The sequence below is a fragment of the Pygoscelis adeliae genome, unplaced genomic scaffold (assembly GCF_000699105.1).
Source record: "Pygoscelis adeliae isolate BGI_AS28 unplaced genomic scaffold, ASM69910v1 Scaffold222, whole genome shotgun sequence".
NCBI lineage: Eukaryota > Metazoa > Chordata > Aves > Sphenisciformes > Spheniscidae > Pygoscelis > Pygoscelis adeliae.
Genome location: NW_008824309.1, coordinates 1,894,814 through 1,915,305, shown reverse-complemented (window position 1 = coordinate 1,915,305; position 20,492 = coordinate 1,894,814). Strand labels below are relative to the sequence as shown.

At 34.7% G+C, this 20,492-nt stretch overlaps 1 protein-coding gene across 1 annotated transcript in view; it reads left to right on the top strand.

Annotated features, from left to right (window-relative positions):
* The window catches only part of LRP1B (low density lipoprotein receptor-related protein 1B), a 614,444-nt gene that overhangs the window by 459,411 nt on the left and 134,541 nt on the right, over positions 1 to 20,492 (top strand). Inside the window, exons 46-53 of the mRNA XM_009319022.1 lie at positions 5,106 to 5,234; positions 7,930 to 8,049; positions 9,091 to 9,204; positions 9,406 to 9,555; positions 13,485 to 13,607; positions 15,391 to 15,510; positions 17,834 to 17,962; positions 18,951 to 19,073. Coding sequence (XP_009317297.1) covers positions 5,106 to 5,234; positions 7,930 to 8,049; positions 9,091 to 9,204; positions 9,406 to 9,555; positions 13,485 to 13,607; positions 15,391 to 15,510; positions 17,834 to 17,962; positions 18,951 to 19,073 — 1,008 coding nt within the window. The remainder of the gene's footprint in view (positions 1 to 5,105; positions 5,235 to 7,929; positions 8,050 to 9,090; positions 9,205 to 9,405; positions 9,556 to 13,484; positions 13,608 to 15,390; positions 15,511 to 17,833; positions 17,963 to 18,950; positions 19,074 to 20,492) is intronic.

The following is a 20,492-nucleotide window of genomic DNA, read 5'->3' as shown; positions in this document are numbered from 1 at the left end:
AGCCTTTTCCTCATCCTCGGTGACAATGTTCCCCCCCGCATCCAATAAAGGATGGAGATTCTCCTTGGCTCATCATTTTTTGTAGTTCACAAGTGGTTCAGAACATATGGTCATCCATTGCAGCTTTTTTTAGATCACACTGTCCCTATGCAGAATTGATGTTTATGAATATGGAAGTATGTGCTGGTAATTTGGAAGGATGTGATACATATACACACTCTGCACTCTTCTGGCTTTTCTAATAATTTGGAGAAAGTCTCTGCCACTTTGCTAATGCTGTGCCTTAGCAGGTTTTTTTGGAAAACTTTGGGCTGTCCCCCCCGGGATGACCCACATTCATAATGTGGAACATGACTTTGTGCTATTAAGGAACCGTGTGGTTCCTTATGTCTTTGTTAATGTCACTGTATTGCAGATCTTCTGTCACAGTTAGAGACCCCTTCCAAATTCCAGTGGTTTATCGGACCTTCACGTCTGTGGAGTAGAAATCCCAACTCTTAGATCAAGTTCTCCACTTCCATATCTGCTAAGTATGCCTGTTCTGCTGCTTCAGTTTCATAGCTTTGACCCACCTGCTTTCTCTAAATCAAAATTTTTGATCATAACAGTAGAGAGGCACTATAAAATTCAAGAAAAATTATATTTAAGCTTTGTACATGATTTAGCAAGATTTACCATCCTGCTAGAAGCTTACACAGTTTACCTGCTTTAGACTCTACTGTGGCAGTCTACTGCTCCTGAACAGCCTAACAAGTGGCTTCTTTTCTACTGATAGTCACTTTTAAAATGCTAGTCTGTATATGCAGAGCTGTGTTGATGTGGGACATGAAGAGATATAGTCCTTCATTGACATACCTGTACGGGTTATTTTGCAAACCTACTCCTTTGCTACTAGAGGTTATTTTGGTCATGCCACTGATATTTTTCATGCTGCAATGATATTAGGCTTTCCTGGTACATCTGAGACAATAGTACTTTCATAACAGGAAAGAATACTGTTGTTTAATGATCAGTTGAAGAAGACCAAGAAGTGTGCTTCTGCTAAGGACAGTCTTATTCTCCCTCCCACCATATGCCTTTCATCAGCAGTAACAGCTGTGTAACTGAATGATGATTTAACTAACTTGCTTAACTGGGAATCAGTTTTTTTTGGTTTTACACCTAGTTTTAGTTGGACCAGTGAGCAGAGCTCATTCAACTTGACACTGCAAGATCACTAGAGCCAGCTAAAGAGAACTAGTGAGAACAGAAGACTGTGATGAGGGAAAGGGTAGAATTACACCTTTAAGTATTGGTGTGATTTTAAATTGGCTTAAGGCATCATTAGGGCTAGACCCTCGTTCTTTAGAATCAGATTCTTAGGTTTGGCAGCTCAGCTACATAGCTTTGTGAGAAGCCTGTAATTAGTTTTATACCAAACCAAGCTAATTGCTTGGTTATTGTATCTAAGATTTTAATCATAAGATTTCTTTTGTCATGTTTATTTAGGATCCATAGCTTTGCCTCTTGCTTAATTTCCTAAAATATTGCTAATAAATTAAACCAGAAACTGATCATGCAGATAATCAGTATAATCATACAGTAGCTACCAACATGTCCCAAACAAATACGTGAATTGCTACAGTTTTGTTCTGCACTTTCACACACTTCATAGTTCACCTTCCACCTTTACCTTTGGCTCACACATACATGTTGCTGTTAGTTGTAAACTAAGTCTTTACACAGTGCATTATAAGGTCACTGAGATTTCACAGAAAGACCTGTAATTAAATATATGGAAGTATGAGGGTTAAAACTCTTATCTTTCACAACAGAGAATACACTGCTGATCTAGAGTCAAGATGCAATTAAAGTAGTGTACAATTAACCTGTATTACATTTACTGCTCTTATTCAAAAACTGCTTTGTCTAGCTGTATAATTGAGAGACAATGAATTTTACAGATGATTTGCAGTGATAAAGATTTCAATTTAAACTATAACACTGTTTCAGAGTAGCAGACTTTTAGTCTAGTAACAGAATCCAGAGATCAATTGAGATGGTATGGACAGGTATCTGATTGTTAGTGGTTCAAAGGTATTAATTAAGACTTTACAAAAAGATATTTTCCACTAGAGCCAAATGTTTCTGCTTCCTGCAGATGGAATATTGCCACCAGGCTTATATAATCACCTTATTTCACCCTCCCACACTGTCAGGCTTTATTGATTTTGATCCTTCAAGAGACTTCTTGGAGCTGGAAAATTTCCTTAAGTTCCATTGCCTACCAGCCTGCACTTGGTCTTGTGGGTCAGGTCTGTCACTTGCTGAGCTAGCATTCCCCCATCCCTTTACCCATGAGACAGCATATGCTAAAGTACAGGAATTGCTAAAGACTTGGAATTAACTGCCATTGCCTTCTCTGAATCTGGCAAGGAATTTTTCCTTCATTGCGAGGCTGGCAAGAGCCTAATGGGTTTTTTCACTTCCTCGCAGCAGAGCAGAAACCTCATTGGCTGATAAAGAAGACAGGATCAAATTGTAGCAGGTTAAAAGTTTTTCAATGCTTGTTTAAGGTATTTATATCATAAATGTTTCAGTTTCCTAAATTAATTAGAATCAGAAGAAATACAAAGAAGAGTTGGAATTCTTAATGTCTGGAGCAGTATGGAGACAAATCCTTCACTGATCCTCAGTTTACCTTCATTAAATGTAATGGACTTTATTTATTTCATGTAAAGATTTAAACTCGTTGCATGAATGCAATAAAACTCCTGATTTGTTTGGAGGTGGGAGAGAAAGATGGCTGCTGGCATCCCAAAGAGGTTGAAAAAAACCCAACCAAGATGAAAAACATAACTGCTTTCATGGTAGTAAGATACTACTTTCTTAGTAATAGTTATGGTTGTTAAATATCTATCATAATTACTACTGAGATAGATAAAAGTATCTACATGCATCCATTGGGTCTGTCTAGGGCTGTATCAGATGAGTTACTGAAGTTGAACCTTAATGAAAGCACTTTTTCTCACCTGTTTCTTTACCTTGTTGAGGCAGTGATCAGCAGTGGAAGTGAAAGAGGTTCAAGCAGATAAATTCATAGGTTTGATAATTTATTTAATAATAATGTATAGCATTTATATTTTTACAAAAGCATTTCAAATCTTAAAATCGCTATTAGGTAAAACAGTGTTTAAATCCTCATCTAGACCATGATATAAGATTCCATCTTCTAAATTATTTTGTAGAATGTTTGCAGGAAATGTTCGTCTGAGTTATTAGTTTAAAAAAAAAAAAAAGAAAGACTTAGACATTAAACACTGGGGTTGACTAACACAGGAAGGATGGAAACAAGACAGACTTTATAGTTTAGCTGTGAGATCAGAAGTTTCTTTTTTCGTAACACAGTTGAAAGGGATACTCAATTAAATTGAAAGTTAGCCATTCCAACTGATAAAAGGAATTAACTGCCCTTTCAAAGTGTAATTAGACTATATAACTTACTGCCAGTCAAGATTCTTGAGACAAAGCTTCAGTAAAATTCAAAGAGGGATTGGATGATTATATGGGTAATAAGACTACCCAGACTACTTGTTTTTAATCAAATAAACTGTTTTGAAAGGCATTAAAATGCTTTGTTTCTGAAAGTCAGGGTTTGAAGCAATGTCTACAAGGGTTTTCAGTTAGACTTTAACTGAGGGCAGATTATACTGTATATATACAAATGTATACATACTTTTTTTTTTTTTTGCCATCTTTCTCTGAAGATTGCAGTCTAAGATGCTGAACTAGGTGAACTACAAATGTAATTGAGAATGACTTTTCCTAAAAATCTAAGTTCTGACAATGCTAAAAAATGGGGGAAAAAGAGAGAAAAACAAATGCTGCGATAAACTTGATTAACATTTAAAGGATTGTATAAATCATATTCAAGATCAGATCTCACCTTGTCCAGAATCTATAATTTCAGCCCTTCTTTTATATTTTTCTTCATGTTTGAATCAAATCAAGAAATGTTTTCAATTTATATTAGCTTGACTTTTGCATATAGCGGACATCAGTTCTTTCTGAATTTGTGCTGAAGTAATTATAATGGAAACAAGAAAAAGGCATAATAATTAGGTATCATTTCCCTATTCTTCCTCTTGAATTGTCCTATATGCTTCTCCTTCCTCTCAAGTTTGATATTTTGTTTAGAACCATACACATGAAGTAAATGTACTATCACAAAGTTCATGACCAAATTGTTCTGTGTAAATTTTGTGATACTTTTTTAGTTTCTAACTGAACTAATAGAAAATCCATGTGCAAGAGAAAGCAGGAGTCAAAATATTAAATGTACGTCTTGTTCTCTTCTAAAATAATAGATAAAACATCCACTCTGAGAAGGCGAAAACACAAAAAAATTACATGTCTACAAATGATTTTTTGTGAATAAAAAGAAATAGGTGAAGTGCACACAGCAGGTTTTCTTCATTGGGTGTTAGGCTGTATCTTCAACGTTGGAGGTAGTACATTGGTGCTGGTACCTGTGTACACACTGAGCAGCTGCACAGTGCCACAAAACAGAGTTGAGAGTTCAAATTAACTGCTAGGTAATGGTAAGCGTTTACTTCTTGCTCTTGGATGTTCTATGCTGAAGAGGTTTTTTTTAAACACCTGTTAAGAAACGGTTGCATGCGAGCTCGGGGTTGTGGAGAGCCATGTGTGGGTAGAGGATAGCTGAGCACAGTAGTTACAATGTCATCATCTTATCAGAATCGCTGCCTTTAAGTTGCTTCACTACATGTTCGTTCATGAATATTTGGCTATGTATTTTTCTTTTACAGACTCTTTCTTACCTTGGTTAGGAATTCACCCCAACATAAAATTTCTGAAAATTGTTTGCTATGTAGATATCAGTCCTCAATCCTGCATAATATCAACAAATTTACAGAGAAGTATAGCAGTCTTGCAGGCCACCGCTCTGTAGAAGCTTTTAAGTTCTGATGCTATGGTGGGTTTTTTTTTGTACGCAGGTTTTAAAAAACTGTGTAGGAGATGTTTTAAATGCAGCCAACATTTTTCTCATTTTCACTAAGTGTAAAAGCTATTAAAAATTATGTGTTAATATGTTTTATTTTTAGCTAAAAATTCTACTTGCAACATTTATTCTGAGTTTGAATGTGGAAATGGTGAATGTATTGATTATCAGCTGACTTGTGATGGCATTGCTCATTGTAAGGACAAGTCTGATGAGAAACTTTTCTACTGTGGTAAGTATTTCCAGATGTTTCACCTTCACATTCTTATTTTAGTTATACATGCTTATATTGGTTCCTCTGTGACTTCTCTACTTATTCATACCAACTGCTTGCCAAGATGCACAAGAAGAAAATGCCAACTCGCACATTAAAAAAACCCTGACATTATATGGATAGAATTACTTATACCTGAATATATTTTCCTCGCAAACTTCATGTATTAGCTGACTTACATTTTAAAAAAGCACCTCAGATGTTCTCATATTTCTGTTTCTGAAACAAAAATAAGGAAAACAACAGCTAGCTGCTTTCTTAAAGATGAAAAATTGAGTATTTTCAGCTTTAATTCAGCAATTTTCATTGTTTTCCGTATTTAATAAGATTTTCTCCGATTGTGAATAGAAAACACAAAAATAGAAGTATTATAAAATACAAAAATGGCTGTGTAATAGAAATCTTTCCACACAGTTTTCTGTTTAAGTTTATAATGTTGTTATTCTTCCCACCAATCAGTCTGCATCTTGCAACAAGTTAGACACAAGGGTGTCTACTCTTTACTTTCACATTTTTCCCAAGGGATTCGATCTTTCTTTTCCCCCCCCCCTAATAATCACTAACTGAATCAATTCCAGGTATTTAGTGTCCAAATGAGTTTGCCTGCTGCAGCATCTAAAACACTACCATTCAAATAATTTCCCTAAATCACTGGGTCACCTTAGTGAATTCATGTATCCTGCATGTTAAGTGAAATCTCCTTGTTACCTGTGTGCCTGTAACTCTTGGCCTTTCTCTTGTTCTGTATATTCATATCACCGCGTTGGTATCTCTTCTGTTTTCCATATGAACAATTTCATGTCATTTCAAACCCACCCATTATGTTTATACCTGCCACCTCTATAGTGTTATGAAAATGTCTGCTTTAATTCCTGGAGTTCACCTCTGCCATTTTAATAGAATCATGGAATATCTCAAGTTGGAAGGGACCTATAAGGGTCATTGAGTCCAACTCCAAGGTTGATACTGTAATAATAGCCAAGGTTGATACTGGAAAAAATAAATGGAATAGCTTTCTTCTTTTTTCTTTTTCCTTACAAAGATTAACGCCAACCATCTGAGTATAGCAACTGATACTATGTAATTTTTTTTCTTCTTTCATCTTCAATTTGTGCCCTGTTAGCTTTCAGACTTCTGTGTGATAATTGCTTTGATCATGTCATGTCATCAGATTATCTACACGTAGATAACTAAGGAGGTTGGCTTGTTTGAATCTGAAAAAAAAAGACAATGCATCAGACAAGGAAATAAGAATCCGGACTATACAAAACACTTCTAGTTACCAGGGGGAAAAGGCCCTTGAATTACAAGTAGCAGCTTCACATCACTGAAAAATAAATGACTGATGTCTGTGAATTCCTTCTTAGGTTTCCTTACTAAGTATGTGTTGACATATTTGTATTCATGTATGTATCTTGCTTAGACATAAGAAGTAATTAAAAATAACCAAAAAACAAAAAACCCAAAACCGACACCACCACCAAAATACCCAGTCAGCTATATTTTTGTATGTGTTAAACCTCTTTCTCTCTACTATTAATTTTAGTCATTTATTTCATTCACAGTCCATGGAAGAAAGATTAAGATTTCATATAGTTTCTTTTACTTTGTTAGGAGAGGGGAGTAGGTTGAAGGAATAGAGAGAAAATAATCTGGGAATAAATAAGGTTGTAGCTGGTGAAGAATCTCAAAATACTCTTTCTTGTCATTCCAGAGAAGTTGTCTTGTATGTTAGTATAGGTTTGAGGTTTAGTGAGCTGCTAAAACGATTTTATACTTCATTATACACTACTGAAAAAACATAAATGCAAGATCCAGCAATTTGTCTTTCCATGGATTTGCCACATAATTTTATGAAGGACATTATATTAATTTGCAGCGTGACATTTTGCCTGATTTAAATCAACCATACTGAACTTTTTGCTACACATTGGAAAAAGCAGGAAGAACTGTGATTCTGTCATGCACTAGGTCATATACAGTATGTTGTTTTCTGAATCTGATAAGGTACAGGATGCTGGACTCATTATTATTGATTAACTAAATCAATGAACATCATTTATATATTATTGTGGCATGACTTCTACAATGTCTAGGGCTTTAGTAAGTAATTCCTGAATTTTCAAACATATCCACATATGTAAAATTCATACCTTCTTCAATAGTATACCTACTTGAGCAGAACACCTGCAGTATTGGTATTCAGAAATCCAGAAACTTTTCTGCTAATATTTTTTGTTATTTTACTCTCCATTTATTCCTACTTTGGTTTAGGGCAAATTTGGTATGTTTCATTCTGTGTGACAGAATTACTGATGCTATATGCAAACACTGTCACATGCCTAACAAAAGCGTGTCTAAACAAATGCATTTAAAGCACATGGGCTTTTTATACCACAAGATAATGAAAATTGGGAGTTAGGCTTTCCTTTTTCATTTTTTGTCATTCTTTCTCATCGTGCTTTCATTTCTTTTTCTGTTTTTCAGTCCAAGTTCTTCTGCTGGACAATAAATGAACAATTTCTGAAGTTTTTCCTGTAGCATTTTCATTCAAAATGTGTTTCTGGAATGTTAGTCTGGTTTTAATATAAGGCTACTTTTATTATATATCAAGTGTCTCAATGAAATTATGTGCTTGTACTTAACTTTCCAGAAAATAGAGGCTGTCGGAAGGGTTTCAAGCCATGTTCTAATCGTCGCTGTGTTTCAAGTAACAAAGTGTGTGATGGTGCAAATGACTGTGGTGACAACTCTGATGAATTTGACTGTAAAGGTAAATGATGGTTACTTCCAAGGTGATTTCAGAATGTTGCTCTGTAAATACTTACTATGTAAATAGAAGTAGCTAGAAAATGCATATAACCTTACTGGAATTACAGGTGCTGGGATTTGTTTTGTTAGAATTCAAAAACAAGCAGGTGCACACTGGTATGTTTGAGAGAGCGTATGTTGGGATTGATATGAAGACCAATTTTGGTTTACACCTCCAGTCCTCTAGATTGGTTTGGCTATGGAAAACTCAGAAAATACCGTTGCTGCTGCTTCCCTGAAGTAATAAATGAGAGAGTATCTTTACCATAGGTTGAAAGACGGAAAGGTTGAAAGATGGGTGATTTCTTCTCTGCATCTGCTGCACTGTTTCTTCTTTGAAGTAGCTAGCGTTCTATTTCTTTGCTTCTCAGATATATGGCAATGTCTGTGTCCTTTGCAAAACTTAACAGAGTTGTTCTCCTTTTTATATCAGAATTGTTTTTATGTCTTAAAACATGAATATTTGTATCTGTGCATCAGCCAATGAATAAAGGCTAGGTAGCAGACAACACAAATCCTTAGTTACAACTCAGAAAGATTGGAGGGGAAATTATTCCACAATGTATAGCTGAAATCTGTGTAGCTGTAGTAACTAGCACTTTTTTGAAAGCACTGCGTGGTTTTTTAATAATGTAGCTGAATATGAGTAGAGAGAAAAGCATATAGGCAAACCCCCCCGACCTGGTGTTACATGAAAGAAATCTGAGATTCATAGATGGTCCTGAAAGTGCTTCTTCGTTCCTCACATGGTGATTATCTCAAATTGAGTTGAATTACCTAGAGAGAGACTTTTAGGCTCACAAGATAAATTTAAAAATTAGAAACTTATGCTTTCAAGTTTATTAGACCTTATATATCTACTGAATTTTTAGCTATGGAAGGTACAGTGTGTTCTGAATGCCTCATCCTAAAAGGTAGAAGGTTTAAACATAATACATATAATATGCATCTGAAGAGTCTGTTTAGTACACAAATTTACATCTTTTATAACCATATGTTATAGGTTCAACGTGTGCTTCCACAGAATTCCATTGTGCAGATGGGATTTGCATTGGAAAATCAGCACAGTGCAACCAGATCATTGATTGTGCAGATGCTTCAGATGAAAAGAACTGTAGTAAGTTCGTGTTTGTCTGTGCTGCATCGTAGCATCTGTTCCGTGATTATTCCTTGTTATATAGCAGTTAATTCATAGTCATTACTAGTTAGGAACCAGCAGCTGCATGGCCTGCGCAAACTCAAGCTAAACCTGAAAACCAAACTATAAGGGTCTCAATCTGTATTAGGTGTGATATAGTAATTTAGTGTCTCTTTCCAGATAATACAAACTGTGCTTACTTCTATAAACTTGGAATAAAATCTTCAGGATTTATTAGCTGTAATTCGACTTCACTTTGTATACTGCCAGAATGGATATGTGATGGATCTAATGACTGTGGAGATTATACAGATGAACTGAAATGCCCAGGTAACTGTGAAAAAGAAAAAAAGACAAAATTAATTTACTTCTTTTGAAAAAGATATTCCTATATTTCTGGTTCTTTTTTCTAATTGTGGTGCAAAATGTTTATTTGGTCAATATTGTTTTATTTAATACAGAGATTAATATAATGCTGAATGCAGTTTTTTTCACCAATCTTTATTTTGTGTTTCATTGGATTATGCAAATTATTACAAATTACTAATGCATCTCTCTGAAGAAAACTGTAATGTCTGGCTTTCTATTTCCTCGAGGTTAGGTCTGTCATTAATCATTTTTATTTAAGTAAAACATCAGTCATTAAAATGTCAAGCTCATCAAGCTTCAGCACAATCACTTGGGAACTTTTATTAGCTACTACTTTAGTGGATGATATTTCTTTTCTTGTTTACTTTTTTAACTTTTTCTTTTATTTTGTTGAAGTACTTGGGGTAGGTTGCCAGGGTAGAATCCAGGGTTATTGCTTTTGTGATTGTTCTGGTCTTCAGCCAGTACAAAGAGATCATGGTACACTTGAGTCCCAGTCCCAGGGCTGAGATGGTACGCTTCCAGAAAAGGAAGAGGAATTTACAGCTGGAGATTGTGTAATTTTCTAGGTTTTCCCTGTCTTTTTCTACTCTCCTATGGGAAAGACATTACACCCTTATGACATGTAGAAAAAAAAAAAACACATAATCTTAGTGTCTTGGAAAATGAATCATATGAAAAACTTATTAAAACAGAGGTGAGCAAAGAACCCATAACAACAACAACAACTGAGGTAAATATCTTATGTGGAAGAAGCAAGAAGCAAACTTACTTGACATTTTAAAGTCTTATTTTTGCGATTTCTCATCTGACAGTTTTTCTTGAGAAGGTAGAATACTAACACATTAGAAACATACATTTTCAAGATATATGCATATATAAATTTGAAGGAAAGCCTCTACTTTCATGAGACTTCATGATGCAATTTTTATCAGAATGACCGGAGTAAGTGTCGATGAACTTCAGAAGTTAACATAAAGTTTTAAATGTTTAAATAGTTTTGCCCTCTGAGCCTATCTAGAAACAATGGAGAGAAATATCCCTCATGCAGGAGTATAGTGCTTTTCTGCAAGTCTCTTCTGCAGCCCTGAGAAATGCTCGTTATCTCATAATCACAGTTTTAGCATCTGCTTTCTATTATTTCACAGGTTATTTGGATTACCCTAAATTCTGAAGTGTTGTACAAAATCAAATTCTTAATGATGAATGAGTATAAATATCTAGCTGTATTATGAATAAATATTTATTTTCTAAATTGTCGGGGGTTGTAAGATTTTTTTTTTTTAGGGATTATACAGTCCTTAAGCCTGATCGTTGAGATATTTAATACCATATTTAATGTTATCCAATGAATTATTCACAATATTAAATACTTACCTAATGAAGGACAGCATTTATGTGTTTGCTCTTTTATTATTCAGAACCCCTCATTTAAGTTTGAGAATATTAAGTACAATATGTAAACATACCTATAAATAAATAAGTGATAAACTGTATTTAGAATGAGAACACTTTAATGAGCACAGGTTTATTGATACATATTTGTAGGATTAGGCCCATCCTATGAAATTCTGATAAAACTGAAGATAGTGCACTAGCAAAAAAACTGGAGATGTTAAGCCTGTATCTCCTCTCCTGTACCTTGAGCTTTTATACAAAAATCTGTAGAATTAAAAATTAGTAGTGTTTTTTGCTCATAGTATTCCTATTACTATCATCTTCCAGAACCTCATTCATTCTTTTAATTTCTAGTCTACATGTGTTCCACTTTATAGCTGTTCTTATGCTGAGAAGGACCTTGTAGTCCTTCAGTAATCATACCCTTACTCTTTACTTGCAATGGCAAGTAAGCCAAGGCATTTTAGAATGCCTGCTTTCAAGATAGGGATATCTGTTTGTGTCATCTTAGTCATCTCAACCTGCATCTCTCTTGAATATGCCAGACCAGTATCCAGTATAACAGATGAAATCTTACTTTTGCCTTGTATCGGTGAAAATACATTTTAAATGTTTGTTTATGTTTGTTTTCATAATTGACCCGTGCTAGATGGTAACTGTCTTCCTGTGACAGTATCTTCCTGTAATTCTTTCTTCTAAGAATTATTATTTAGTAAAAATAAATATTCACTAATTAATAAATGTTAATTAGTAAAAATAAAACTTTTGATTTTATGTTATTAATTACCATCCAATTTTTGCTAGACTAGTGATTAACATCATCTGATTATTCCCATTTAATATTCTGTTTTTCTGTGTGATGAGCCCATTGTGTCACCAAAAGCTTCTGTTAGAATTCTTATATATTTTGTGCCAACTTTATTGATGAAAATATTACCAGGATCCAGAAGGAACCTAGAAGTTCAGCACTAACATCAATCAACCTGACATTAAGAACTTTCTTCCTCCCTATAAACCAGATGCATATTAAATTATACTTTTCATTCTAATCTCCATATTCTCCAGATTATCTAATAATTCTTTAGAATTTGCTGCGTATAAAGCTTCATTGAGGTCAAAATAGCTTAGATTTACTGTATTTCGTTTGTCTATAGGGTTTTTTTTTTTCCATAACAAAGAAGATTTTGAGGGCAGTGTGCTATAGCTTCAGTAAACTAATGTTGCATAAGTAAACTAATGTTGCATTTTATTCCATCATCCATTTATTTGTATTACTTTATTCTGTCTTTCAAATGTGTGCCAAAAAGTTCCATCATTTTAATGTGTAACTAATTGCCTGGATCATTCCTCCCTTTACTTGGAAACAATGCCATTCCGATTCAACCTACATGTGATTTCGTTTGCCATTTCATTCAAAACTGACCAACTTTGGAACATTAAGTTTTTGAGTGTTGTTTCTATTATGAATATGATAATTCCCATTAACAGTCTTTGTTCAGTGTCATTGTTCTTACAGAAAATTAAGACAAAAACTCATTTAGGGGTGGCTATACTTAGACAATCTTTAATATCTACCCAGTCATCGTAGGCATCCCACTTCTTTCTTTATTCTTTTTTTTATTCATACAGCTGTAGAAGCCATAAATATGATAACTTTAACTTTCTTTTAAGGGGGGTGGAGGGGTGGGAGGGAACAAAACCAGTGTTGATAGCCCCAGTACATTAAAGGATTAATAGAAACCTTAGCAGAGAGCTTCAGTGATCTCCAGTGCTTGGAATTAGGGTATATCACCTGGGTTTTCCCAGGCAAAGACCTTGCTTGAGATTTTGAAAATAACCTAGTCATTAGACTAATATTTGTACTTATATCATGAAACTAAATATATGGTATGTTTTCTTTCTTCATGTCTGTTTTCTGAGCATTCATAAGAGTACAATCTTAAATTACTTTCACACTCTACAAAGAAAAAAGGCAAGGAAGAACAACTTTTTCATTTGTGACAAAGTCTAAATCTCTGGCTCCAACGTCAGTGGTATAACTCCAGTTAGTCAGTGCATGCATCAGATTTGTAGCTTATCCCAGTGAATGTGACAAAAATACTGCCACAATTAGGTTATCTTGTAGATGCTGGCAGGTAGATCACAAGGGCAGTTTCTTCAGCTGGTGTAAAACAAGAAGCAATGTTGATCTACCTGAGCTCAAAACCTGTAAGCTGAACTACTTTCCTCTATAGGTCCTTTTAATTTAGATTGAAGCTGTGCTCTGATTCTTCTCTAAATAAATGAAGTATTTCAGCTCCCTAAACTACTTAGCTATCACTATTTTCTAATTTGTATGAACACAAATAACATAAATAGTATTTTTTTTTTTTGCATTTTTAGACATAAACACTTTGTTGTCCATTAGAATTCAGAAATTTAGCAGAAATGTATTAGGCTCCTAATCATACTAGTAGAGACCATTTTACATTACATTTTTTATTTTATCACAGTTCAAAACAAACCCACATGTGAAGAAAATTATTTTGGTTGTCCTAGTGGAAGATGTATTCTGACCACCTGGCTTTGTGATGGGCAGAAAGACTGTGAGGATGGAGTAGATGAATTGCACTGTGGTGAGAATTTTATCTTATTTGTATTTCTGTAATCAGTAATGCACTCTGAAAACAGAAAGAAGTGTGCATTTATATCTCAGAGATTGAATCTAGACCTATATAAAAAGGTCTTTAATACTACATTTTGAGATTCAACTCTCTAATACTTCACGCTGCCAATATTTTAAACCCTTTCTCATGCCAGAATGAAAGCCCTGTCAAAATTTTTTTTTCTCCTAAAGATATATTTATATACAGACTTTCTATTGTTTTAATATATAACAATTTCACTAATTCTTCATAATTCCTCATTAGGACAGTTTTATATATAATCAATTTGTATCAATGTTGTGTGACCCCAACAGGAAGTAACTGAAATAGCTCTTTATGGCATAAAAATAGACATTTCTTTGCATCAGAGGCCATACAGGTATAATTATTTAAAGTAACAACAAAAGGGGTGTGAATAAAATACAGCATAAACTGTGAACCAAGTTAAGGGTCCATTCTGTCTCAGATCTTTTAAGATTCTTAAACACTATCTAACTGAGGAGCAATGCAGGTTGGTTTTGCTCCTAGCGAGAGCTGGTTTTTTAACTTAAATTTGTGTGGATTACCTGAACGGATTACTTCTATAATTACATTGTAGCAGAACAGCAAAAGCACTATCAAATTTTCCTATTCCCCATTTAAATAAAACCTAAAATTTGTATGTTCCTTTTTTTTTTCTTTGCTTTACCCCACTTAAGATGACTGAAAGTTATACGTTACTCTCTTCATGACCCAGTTTCTATCAACACGCTTCCGTGTTTGATTTGCAGTTTACATTATATATATATGTATATACATCTTACAACTTCAAAATTAGGGACTGCTGTGCACTATGAAAATCAGAAGGCTTTGTGTTGACTCAGTGTTTACATTTCCAGGTTTTATTACATACATACTTATATGCAATATTGTAAAACCTATTAGCCGATTTTTGTGGGAGAGAGGGAAGGCTGTTTAGTACTTTTTTTTTTTCCTACTTATTGCTCTTACCCATTTTGAAGTAGTTGTTACAACACTCTACTTTTAAATTCAGATTGTATTACCTAAAATTCTTTTTATTGTTAATATTAAAATTTGTTGTCATCATTTAAAACAAAATAAATTTTATTCTTGATAGAAGTCTGGGAAGAAGCGGATGGTTTGAAGTTTTCAGGAAAGGTCATAATAGTAGCACTTATTTAGAACAGTTGTGCAGACTGATTTTGAAATGCAGAAGCATGCCGTTATTTTCAATGTATACAAAAGTTTAAATGGGACAACAGAATGCAAATACACAACAATTTTTCTTGTGGGAGAAAAGAACATGAAATCTTTTAAAGATGCAATTAAGTACTGCAATACCAAGAGGAAGGCTGTGTTGGAAAATTTGAACTGTGCCGTCTCTGCCCTACTATCAAAATAAAGCAGTTTGCTATAGTTATAACATCCATGTGAAATACACACACCAGACATATTTTTGTGTTTGCCCTCATCCCACTAGAAAAATGTCTCAAAATATTAGAATGTAAGCATTTTGAATGTTTTACTATTTATTTATTTATTTTATAAATGTGCTGGTGAATGCAAACTCTTAAACAAACTGGTAACATCCTGAATACCAAGATTAGGATTATAACGTGTTTGAGTGTTTTAATACACTAAAGTTGGGAGGACTGAAAGGAGCAGTGTGGAGATTCTGAAACTATGCTAGAAAATACAGGGAATGCAGTGCTGTTGTGAACCTAACAAATGCAGTGGCTGGTGTCGTTCCTAGATTCGTCTTGTTCATGGAATCAATTTGCTTGCTCTGCAAACAAATGCATCTCTAAGCAATGGACTTGTGATGGTGAGGATGACTGTGGAGATGGTTTAGATGAGAGTGATGCTATTTGTGGTAAGTAGAATAATTTTCTGTATTGCGTCAGATCATACGTACTGAAAGAGACCAAGTGATCTAAGAAGGTGGTGGAAAGGGAACATGTAAAGCATGTCCAAAGAGCGTGTGCTTTAAGGATAGGGTATTAGAGGATATCCTCGCCCAGCCCGCTCCAACCAGCAGCTAGATACCTTTTAACAGGGACTATATGATTTGCATGTAGTCTGTCAGTGAAGATATGAATGGCACACCAGCATGGGCAAAAGGAGAGCCAAACTTTTCTCCAATTCCCATCCTTGAGGTAAAACCCCTGTATCGCTATTTGAGTTTTACGTTTCAGCGGTAGGTGCTTGAAGACTCTAAAGTTGTTTATTTTCCCCCAGCTTTTTCTCCTGTTCCCTTTAAATTTTTGTATATACAGCCATAAGCATTATTGCATAATATTCCTCTCAAATTCCCAAACCCTTCAAATTGCATAAGGAATTGAAATTTTTGCTTTCATTCTGGGGCTCAGTTGACTGGAAATGCATTAGTGAATTCTTTTCAGAAGAAAATCACATTGTGTCAAGTCATATTGTCACAATCTCATGATATTTTATACATTAGTTCCATCCTTATCTATGCTGTATTTTAAGATTTTCTTTTTAAAATGTGAACTTTTAGCTCTTAAATATTTGTTCCTTTTCAAAAATCCTCTTACTTAAAGCCCATTCAACAGAGAGTATTTTATTCCATATTTCATGTGTGACAACACAGTAAAAATGTTGTTGATAACTTTACTGGAAGTATTAAGTAGACAGAGAGGAAATCTCTTCAGGTTATGTTCAGAGTTGCGGTTTGTTAAAGTAGTTTCTTAATCACACACAGATGTACAAATGCCAACAAATTAAAAGGGCAAAGGTGGAAATTATACTGTTCTAATATGGCAAAATATGAATGAATTACTACATTAACTTCCAAGTTGACATCCATCTACAATACACTTTTTCATGGTATTCAGGTCACGCTGAGGACTGGGGAGTTGGAGGCAATGTCTGTTTGAAAGGGAAGATTTCTCTCTGCCTTTCTCCCCTAGGAAAAGGAGAAGGTGTGAAATGAGAAGACAAGCACCGCGTCCGGGACTACTATAGAACAATGTGAAACCCTAAGAAACATCAGGGCCTGAAGCTTAATAGGAAACTTAGAGCAGAAAATAGAAAAAGGGAGGGGAAAACAAAAGGCCAGCAAATTGCAAAGTGTCACTACAACATACCTTTTTTTTTTTCTTTTAAGGTTGTTCAGAATTACTTCTTTTGATATCTTGACTTGCAATACATTGTAGATCTCTTGTTAGAAGAAAGCCCACCAATAAAATTGTAGGCCGTCTCTTGAAAAGGGAAAAATCCACACCGGTAACGAAGAGGGGAGAGTTAAGGCTGTATTTCTCCTTAGGAACAGGAGGCAGATCTGAATCGCAAGAATAAAAGAGAGATCAAGATGACTTCAGATTTTTCAGTCTTACAACTACAATATTTATTTAATATGAAGTTTAACTTCAGAAGTATCAAAAAATGGCAAAAGAGTATAAGTAAACAAAAGTTGTCTCTCTTGCATAAATAGTAAAAAAATCAATTTTTAAAATTTGTTTTACTATTTTATTAATTTCTAATTAAAATAAGCAGAAACTACACTATCTCCTTTTTAGTGAAGTATATTTTACTTATCTAAGAGAATACATTAAGTGATGGAACGCGCAAAAGTTTGCTTCCAAACAGAGTAAAATTAATCCTAGGATATAATATTCTTATCTGGAGAAAAGCCTGGTAAAAAAATAAATATTAGTCAAATAAACAATATGTTGAGATACTTGCATTAGAACCGTCAGACTTTTTCTTACTCCCACTACTATTGTACTTGGTGCACATTGTTCTCTTCTACATGGGGCTGACTCATGCAAGTTTTGAATACCTTTAGCCTCCTGGCGTAGATAATAGTCATGTCAGGATTACGCGGTTTACAAGATGACTTCCTTTGTTTGATCAGTCCAAACATGCAGTCAAACATGAAGACCAAAATTGGTTTGAAAAGTTGTCCTGTTGGATAGTTTTCATGCAGTATGGTAAATTACATTTCCTTGCAGAAAATTAAGAGACTGAATAAATGGAAAGAATGGAAGAAATAGTAGATTGTCAAAATTTTACTGTAAAATACAGTCTTAGCCAGTATGTTTATCATACCGTGCAGAACAAAATCTTCTTTCAGCTTTAAAATAAAAACCCCTTACCCAGTTTTACCCCTTTAAAAAAAAAAAAAAAAACAACAGTTAAAACATGTTCAGCACTCACATGTAATGTTTTTTCAGGTTCAGTGACCTGTGCAGCAGATACGTTCAGTTGCTTAGGCTCCCATGCCTGTGTTCCCCAGCACTGGCTTTGTGACGGTGAAAGAGACTGTCCTAATGGAAGTGATGAACTGTCAACAGCAGGCTGTGGTATGTTCGCATGTTAAAAATGTATAGTATTTCTTTTCTGGGTACTTTTGCCTTTACAATATCCAGATACTGTTTATGTCTGTCGTATCATACCCTTATACTGTCAAGATTGTTCTAAAGATTGATGGACCACATGTGAGCAGACATACCAGGATCCTTCAACGTTTTAATCAGCCTACCATCTTGAGGTTTTGTTAGTATATACTGAGGCACACCAGCTGAAGATCAGTATGTGTGTCAAGTCATAGACATTATACAGCATGTTTACTAATTAAAATTAGCACGTTATTGACTATGCATTTTTATTCCTCTTCCTGAAGAAAATGCTGCTGCATGTCAGGGAGGTTGTGCATCAGAAAGGGAGATACAGTTCTGTCTCCAATTTATTCTGGCTAATTGTTCAGATCTTGACATCCCTTGCCCTGTAAACTGTTACTTCCATTCTTCTCAGATACGTTTCTATTAAAAGTGTCAGGAGTTCAGTAGCAGTTTCATTAGGGGTTTTGTTTTATTAATGGATATAAAAATGGTATAGGTTAAAAATATTGAAATATGTTCTCTCCGCTGAATGCATATTCTATCACTTACCATTTCTAGGCTGAGTTATATCTTGACTATTTACAGATTTTAAAGAGCTTTTGTTCAGAAGCAGAGTAACACAGGAAGGACGTTTCTACTTCCCACATGTTCTTTTCCTCAGAGACAGACCTTAGGTTAGTTGTAGACATTGTCTACAACTTCTGAAGCCTTTCTGTCTGGGATTACATGAGATTTTAGCTATCTTTAGTTCTTTAGCTATCTTTGTGGTGATGATTAGCTTTTTCTGTTATTGAATTGTGTGGTGCTTTTTGTATGACTAAAAAGTTATGGTGATTTCCATTGAATCCACTCAGACTAACTACTTCTCATTTCACCTTTCTATAAGAAAATTGCTGTATATCTTACTGTTCTCAGTTTCATTTATTTTTATGTACTGTATTTTCCTTAGCTCCTAATAACACCTGTGATGAGAATGCTTTCATGTGCCATAACAAAGTCTGCATTCCCAAACAGTTTGTATGTGACCATGATGATGACTGTGGAGATGGATCAGATGAGTCTCTGGAATGTGGCAAGTATAACAAAAGTAGAGTAAACAGAAAAATTTCGGACTGTTAACTCTAAGGCCTTCTGCAGGGTCTGTTACTTTAAGTCACTATTGAAAAAGAAAGCTCTTTGCTTTTTAAAATTGTTTTAATGTTAACTTTTAAATTGTGCATTAATACAACTTGGTATTAACTTGGAGCTGGAGCTACAATGACAAATTACTTGCTATAGTTGTGACTTACAGTTGATCGCTAATAACACTTAACAGAATTTTAAAATGTACAGTCTAATTTCTTGTTCATTATGTTTATCTTTCTTATCTATCTTTGCCTCTATACACGTTTTTTCCTATCAAATAATGAAACATCTCTGTCATGATTATAGCCGCAGTTAAATGATATCAACTAAAGCCATATGTGAATGTTTAATTTTCACCATTCATATGAATTTAGGGTTTCTTATATTACATGAATGTCTGTACAGTATATCTAGGCCATACTCAGAAACATCCATCTATCTAAATAATATTTATGGAAAATACAGAGCAAATATTCTGTCCAAAAAGGCAAATTGTTGATTATCATGCCTGATTTTGTGCAGTTAAAATCCATATTGCTTATTTACTCTATTAAATGCGCTCAGGAGATGAGGACCACAGCGGAAGATTAGCTAGCTGTGTATTTTAGGCATTTCTATTGTACGCACCACCTGAAGAGTGTATGTGCATAAATGATGCAAGCAGACATCCAAAGATTATAAGAAAAAGCATGTTTAGTATTTGCATTTAGTAAAATTTTTCATCTAAAGTTCGAGTCAAACTTGTAATGGAACATTTTAGGAAAAGAATATAATGGAGCAAATAAGAACTTGTTTGCTGGTCATATAAAGAACAGGTTTCATCAACATCACTTAGAACTGTATACGACATGGAAAAAAATCTGTTCCTGTGATGAATTGGGCAGTCACGAAATTGTCCTTTTTCTCTCCATGCTCACCAGAAGTAGGCTGGTACTTAAGAGGCAACAGACATTCCTGCCACGTCAACATAAGATAGGTCAGATCAGGAGAACACCTTTGAAGCGAATCTCCCACTCACCCCCACATACTGTGTTTTGGCTCGCATGGAGCAGTGTCGAAGCAAGTGAACTGGTAGGAGAAAAAGCACAAAAAACCTCTGAAGCTGAGCCAGCTAATATACTTCAGCCAGTAGTGGGCATGAAGAAGAGAGCTAGCGTGAAGTAAAATCCTGAAATGCATCTAGTGTGGATATTGGGTTCTCCTTACCAGCTGTTTCATTCTACTGCTCCTCCCTTGCTGCGCCACACCGCTTGTCAGCGTAGACTTCTAGATCCTTGAAGAAAGAAGGGAACAAACACACCTTTCCTAAGCAAACTCTGCTTTTCACTTATGTAAACTACATGGTGTTTTGAAAGGAACTGTTTGC